The sequence below is a fragment of the Phoxinus phoxinus genome (assembly GCF_949152265.1).
Source record: "Phoxinus phoxinus genome assembly, chromosome: 23".
Classification (NCBI taxonomy): Eukaryota; Metazoa; Chordata; class Actinopteri; order Cypriniformes; family Leuciscidae; genus Phoxinus; species Phoxinus phoxinus.
Genome location: NC_136898.1, coordinates 16,370,856 through 16,377,503, shown reverse-complemented (window position 1 = coordinate 16,377,503; position 6,648 = coordinate 16,370,856). Strand labels below are relative to the sequence as shown.

General features: G+C 39.3%; 1 protein-coding gene across 1 annotated transcript; it reads left to right on the top strand.

Moving 5' to 3' along the window:
- Positions 1–152: 152 nt before the first annotated feature.
- LOC306991354 (protocadherin alpha-2-like) lies at positions 153–2,528 on the top strand (the record flags this gene model as incomplete). Its single annotated transcript, XM_079599088.1, has 1 exon — positions 153–2,528. One exon carries the CDS (start codon positions 153–155, stop codon positions 2,526–2,528), a length of 2,376 nt encoding a protein of 791 aa, XP_079455214.1.
- Positions 2,529–6,648: the final 4,120 nt, after the last annotated feature.

Below are 6,648 nucleotides of genomic sequence, written 5' to 3'. Positions count from 1 at the left end.
GGAAGAGCAACCGCCTATTTTTGCCATGAGCAAATGATAAGGTATTATACAGCCTTCATGCTTCCGAGACGAAGAGCCTGGCCGCAACGAGACACACATTTACGTTTTTTTCCCCCCAGATGATTAATCTTTGAAGCGCTGAAGAAACAACGATGGAAATCTTAAGATCTCTTTTCGTCATTACAGCTCTTCATTTTGGTTTATGGCAATTTTCATTCGGCAAGATTATCTATTCTGTGTCGGAGGAAGTAAACAAGGGAACTGTTGTTGGAAATATAGCAAAAGATCTCAAGATCAGTGTTCAGGAGCTGGAATCTCGTATCTTGCAGCTTGTATCCGGATCCAACAGAAAATATTTTGACGTGAATTTGAAAACGGGAGCGTTGTTCGTGAATGAAAGAATTGACCGGGAGGAATTATGCTTCGCTAATCAGCAATGTGCTCTTAATTTGGAGGCTGTTGTTCAAAATCCTCATAGTCTTTATCGAATTGAAATTAATGTTCTGGATGTTAACGATAATGCTCCATATTTTGTGGACAGCGTTGTAATGATAAACATTACCGAGGACGTTGTTCCAGGGGAGAGATTTCATCTTCCTGTAGCTGAAGATAACGACATTGGCATTAATGCACTGAAAGACTACAAACTGAGCAAGAATGAACACTTTTCTGTTGACGTGCAAACTGAAGAGCAAAGTGTTTCTGCTGAATTAGTGCTCCAAAAACCTTTAGATCGTGAAAAGCAATCGGTTATTCCCCTTGTACTGACAGCTGTTGATGGAGGAAAGCCTGCAAAGACAGGCACATTAAGTGTAATAGTGAATGTTATTGATATAAATGATAACAAGCCTGTCTTCAGCAAACCATTGTACAAGATCAAGGTGAGAGAAAATGTTTATCTTGGTTCAAAAATCATCTCTTTGACTGCTACTGATTTGGATGAGGGCACCAACAGTGAAATTATTTATTCCATAGCTGAACATGGAAACATAAAAAAGCAAAGTCTATTCACTGTGGTTCCTGAAACCGGGGATATTGTTGTAAAGGGTCAAATAGACCATGAGATAAATGCTGCAATTGAATTGCGAGTTCAGGCGAGAGATAAAGGCAGTCCACCAAAGAGCACCCAATGTAAAGTTTTAATAGAAGTTATGGATGAGAATGATAATGCACCAGAGATAATTGTGACTCCTCTTTTGGAAAATGTGAAAGAAGACACAAAGGCAGGAACTGCAGTTGCTTTAGTCACAGTGTCTGATAAAGATGGAGGTAAAAATGGCATTGTTCACTGTGCGCTGAAAGGCTTGTTTCCTTTCAAACTGGAGACGTCATATAACAATCATTATTCTCTAGTGGTAGACGGACCTCTGGACAGAGAGAGTGTTTCTCAGTATAACATCACAATTACAGCTTCAGATGAAGGAACTCCGGCTCTTTCCAGCAGCACTGTTATAACTGTACATATCTCTGATGTTAATGACAATGCCCCACATTTCCCAGCACCCGTTATTAACGCTTTTCTAAGTGAGAATGTTCAAGCTGGAGGTCTCGTGACAAAAGTGACAGCTGATGATTCAGACACTGGTGAGAACGCAGAACTTTCATATTCACTGTTAGACAGTTCCAGCTCCAGTGTTCCTGTAACAACACTGATCAATATAAACAGTTTGAGTGGAGAAATATTCAGTTTACAATCATTTAATCACGAAGAAACAAAAAGATTTCAGTTTGAAGTGATGGCCACAGACTCTGGTGTTCCTCCTCTGAGCAGTAATGTGACTGTAAATGTGTTTATTCTGGATGAGAATGACAACAGTCCAGTTATTTTACCGCCTTATTCTGATCCTGGATCAGTTAATACTGAGAACATTCCCTACTCTGCTGAAGCGGGATACTTTGTAGCCAAGATCAGAGCTGTTGATGCTGACTCTGGATATAACGCTCTTCTGTCTTATCATATAAGTGAAGCCAAAGGAACGAATCTCTTCCGCATTGGAAGCAGCACTGGAGAAATAAAGACTAAGAGACGAATGAGTGACAATGACTTAAAAACTCACCCACTTATTATTACAGTGTCTGATAATGCAGAGCCATCACTCTCAGCGACTATGTCCATGGATGTTGTGGTTGTTGAGAGTCTGGATGACATAAAGACATCATTCAGAGAAGTTCCTGTTAAAGAGGAGAGTTTTTCAGATCTGAATGTGTATCTGTTCATCGCTATCGTCTCAGTATCAGTCATCTTTTTACTGAGTCTCGTGGGTTTGATAGCAGCTAAATGCTACAGGACAGACGGCAGTTTCAGCAGGTACAGCGCTCCAGTGATCAGCACCCATCCAGACGGAAGCTGGTCCTTCTCTAAATCTACTCAACAGTATGACGTGTGTTTTAGTTCAGACACAATAAAGAGTGATGTAGTCGTTTTCCCCTCGTCGTTTCCATTGTCGGATGCCGAGCTAATCAGCATTAATGAAGGAGACACTTTTAATATGACTCAAACACTTCCAAGCACTACCAAGGTAAGATAAAACTTATATCTTACAGTTTGAAAATATATACTGAACAGACTCTTGGTTGCATGGATTAGTTATGAGAGTGAATGTGTGATTTTGTGACATGTGGCGTTGTTCATTTTCACATATCATGCTAAGGACAGTTGTAGCCTATATGGGCAGTTGTGTTCAACATAGACATATACACTGATTTTTTCAGCATTCTTTACTCCAAGGTTACATTAATCTCTCAGTCCCATTTTTCTAATGTATCTGTTATGTTGGTAGAAGTATAACATGGATTTAGTCCAATTGTAGGCTGTCAGTGCAAGGGATAAAGTGTCAGCCATGGTGTAATGGCAAACAATTTCTTAATATTGAATATTTGTACTGTTCTGAGAGCATCTCGTGTCTACCGTTCTTTTCAGGTCATGTAGTTTGTTCCAGGGAGAGTCAAAAAGAGGCTTGTTGTTGGAAATGTGCATTGTTGGAAGATTATCACATATTCCATAAACTACATAAAGGACTGTGAAAGTAAATCTGAAAACAAGTGTTCTGTTTAAGTAAACAGAATGATAAATTACCATAAAATAGCCAGTTGTAATGAAAATCTGTCATTTGTTGTAGCAGCCCTTGGATCCAAAAAGAGAGTCTCGACTGATGCATAAACAAATTTATATCAAGTATTAAGGAAAACTATTTCTTTCTAAAAAAAAAAAAAAAAAAGTTTCCCTTTCTTTAGCTGATTTTCCCCCTAATCATAGTTTCATGTTAGGTTTACAATACAGTTACATATCTGACTCTGCATTAGTGTCCATTTTCAGCGTTAAAATTTCAAGAACAAATATACGTTTTCGATGTTTTTTTTATTCATATTCATATTCATTTATTTTATTTTATTTTTTTTTACATATTTTAGCTTTGTATAGACTAACAAAGCTTTTTTTTGTTAACTTAATTTCCTTTTGTGTGCTGTTTTGTGTACAATATGTATGTGGTTTCGTCTCACGGAACCGCACGTAATCCGCGTGGTGTCACTGCAGACCGTGAAACTTTAATAATTTCAATATAGCCTCTGAACTCCGCCTACAATTTAACTGAGTGACGTGCTATAACCGGGCGTCACAATCTAGACGCTTTTCGCGTGCATGTTTCCGTGTGTGTCATTCTTTATTCTGGGTGTTTAGAGTTTTGATCACCGGTGTACTGTTTTGATAACGTTGGCGTCTCACGCGGAAGGATGGAAGACATGAAGGACTTTACGTTCCCGCATATAATTTTCCTCTGGCTCGTGATGTGTGCTTCAGTGCCTGCGTATGGTCAGATTGTCTACTCCGTGTCCGAAGAAGTAAATATCGGAACTGTCGTCGGGAATGTGGTAAAGGACATGCATTTAAACGTCCAAGATCTGGAATCACGGGCGTTTCAGCTTGTATTCGGCACGAGGACGAGGTATTTCGATGTGAATCTGAAATCTGGCGTCTTGTTTGTTGCTGAAAGAATTGACCGCGAGCAGCTATGTCCTAATACTCCATCCTGCTCATTGAATTTTGAAGCGATAGTTAACCACCCTCTTAGTCTGAGCCGAGTAACAGTTAATGTTAACGATGTGAATGACAATTCTCCTACATTCCCTGTTGAAACTCAAGTTTTGAATATCTCTGAATCAGTGCAGCCAGGAGCTACATTTTCCTTGATCAGTGCATTGGATGAAGATGTTGGACCTTTCTCTGTTAAAAGCTATAAACTGAGTCCTAGTGAACATTTCTCATTAGAAGTGCACCCGGGTGGTGAACACGGCATGTCTGCAGAGTTAATCCTTCGAAAAGCTTTAGACAGAGAGAGACAACCTGTAATTCGACTAGTCTTGACCGCTTCCGATGGAGGGAAACCGTCAAGATCCGGGACATTACAAATTGTAGTTAACATTTTAGATACAAATGATAATGCTCCAGTGTTTAGCAATCCGCTTTATAAAGTCAGTGTGACAGAGAACACACCACGAGGAACTAAGATAATCAAACTCAATGCTACTGACATTGATGAAGGTCCAAACGGGGAAGTAACATATTTGTTTAGCAGTCATGGTCAGGAAAAAAATCTTGATGTTTTTGTAATCAGTCCATATTCTGGGGAGATTGAAGTAAAAGGAAATATTGATTTTGAAGACAAAGCTTTTTATGAACTTAGAGTAGAGGCCCATGATAAGGGTCTTTCCCCCATGACGACTAATTGTAAGGTACTAATCGAAGTCATAGATGTAAATGATAATGCGCCAGAAATAGTAATAACGTCCCTGCTCTCTTCTTTAAGGGAAGATGCAAAAACCGGCACTGCTGTGGCTCTGGTCACTGTTTCAGACAAGGATGGTGGAATGAATGGGAAATTGAGTTGTAAGCTGCAAGGAAATTTACCTTTCAAACTTGAGTCTTCCTACAAAAATTATTACTCTGTCGTTTTAGAAGGCCAGCTTGACAGGGAAAAAATCTCCAAGTATAATGTTACCCTAATAGCAGTGGATGAGGGAACCCCAGCTCTTTCCAGCACCAGTGTGGTTTATGTTGATGTTTCAGATGTGAATGACAATCCTCCGCAGTTTAATGGAAAAATAATTAGTGTCTATGTAAAAGAAAACACGCCACCAGGAACACTTATTCACACAGTGTCAGCAGTTGACAGAGATTCAAATGAAAATGCTGACATTTCTTACTCTATTGTGGATAACAAAGCAACAAGCAAACATTATGTTAGTGTTAACTCATTGACGGGCCAGTTGTATAACCTACAGTCTTTCAATTTTGAAGAACAGAAAACCCTTAGTTTCCATGTTCAGGCCATAGACTCTGGTGTTCCTCCTCTGAGCAGTAATGTGACTGTAAATGTGTTTATTCTGGATGAGAATGACAACAGTCCTGTTATTTTACCGCCTTATTCTGATCCTGGATCAGTTAATACTGAGAACATTCCCTACTCTGCTGAAGCGGGATACTTTGTAGCCAAGATCAGAGCTGTTGATGCTGACTCTGGATATAACGCTCTTCTGTCTTATCATATAAGTGAAGCCAAAGGAACGAATCTCTTCCGCATTGGAAGCAGCACTGGAGAAATAAAGACTAAGAGACGAATGAGTGACAATGACTTAAAAACTCACCCACTTATTATTACAGTGTCTGATAATGGAGAGCCATCACTCTCAGCGACTATGTCCATGGATGTTGTGGTTGTTGAGAGTCTGGATGACATAAAGACATCATTCAGAGAAGTTCCTGTTAAAGAGGAGAGTTTTTCAGATCTGAATGTGTATCTGTTCATCGCTATCGTCTCAGTATCAGTCATCTTTTTACTGAGTCTCGTGGGTTTGATAGCAGCTAAATGCTACAGGACAGACGGCAGTTTCAGCAGATACAGCGCTCCAGTGATCAGCACCCATCCAGACGGGAGCTGGTCCTACTCCAAATCTACACAACAATATGATGTGTGTTTTAGCTCAGACACAATGAAGAGCGACATGGTGGTTTTTCCTTCACCATTTCCGCCTGCAGAGGCTGAACTGGTCAGCATTCATGGAGAAGACACTTTTACACAAACCCAAACTCTTCCTACCACTGGGAAGGTGAGCATTATTTAAGACCTTATACGAAGTAGCTGAATTTTCACCTATATGGCCTATTCACATATTCACTATACACATGCTTTTCTTTTTTTTAGCTCTAATTTATTTACTAGAAAAATATAGAAGTGAAGCAAAACAACAACTCTGACCTGCAAAGCTTGTATGTAGTTTAGTTTCAGCACCACCAGTGGTGGACAGCACCACCTCACTGATGCACAGGCACACCAAGAGCTTAGTACTGCTCTCATATTGCACTCAAGATTTAATGATTTGATTATTAATTAATCACAGACATCTGTTTTAATTATAACTCTTTAATTACATTAAACTGCAGTTTCAAGCAGGTTGCGACAGCTACTCCCCAGTCTTCAAAGAGAATTTAAATGATGTTTAATAAGCTTCACTAACCTACTGCTTAGAATACAGAATTGAGTTAGTGATTTATTTAAGAGTTTTTGTATAACTTTAGTTTTGTTACTGCGTTTTGCATGTTAAGTCACCAAATGCTTTAGTTTTACACTTTGTGCACTTTTTTGTGCATGT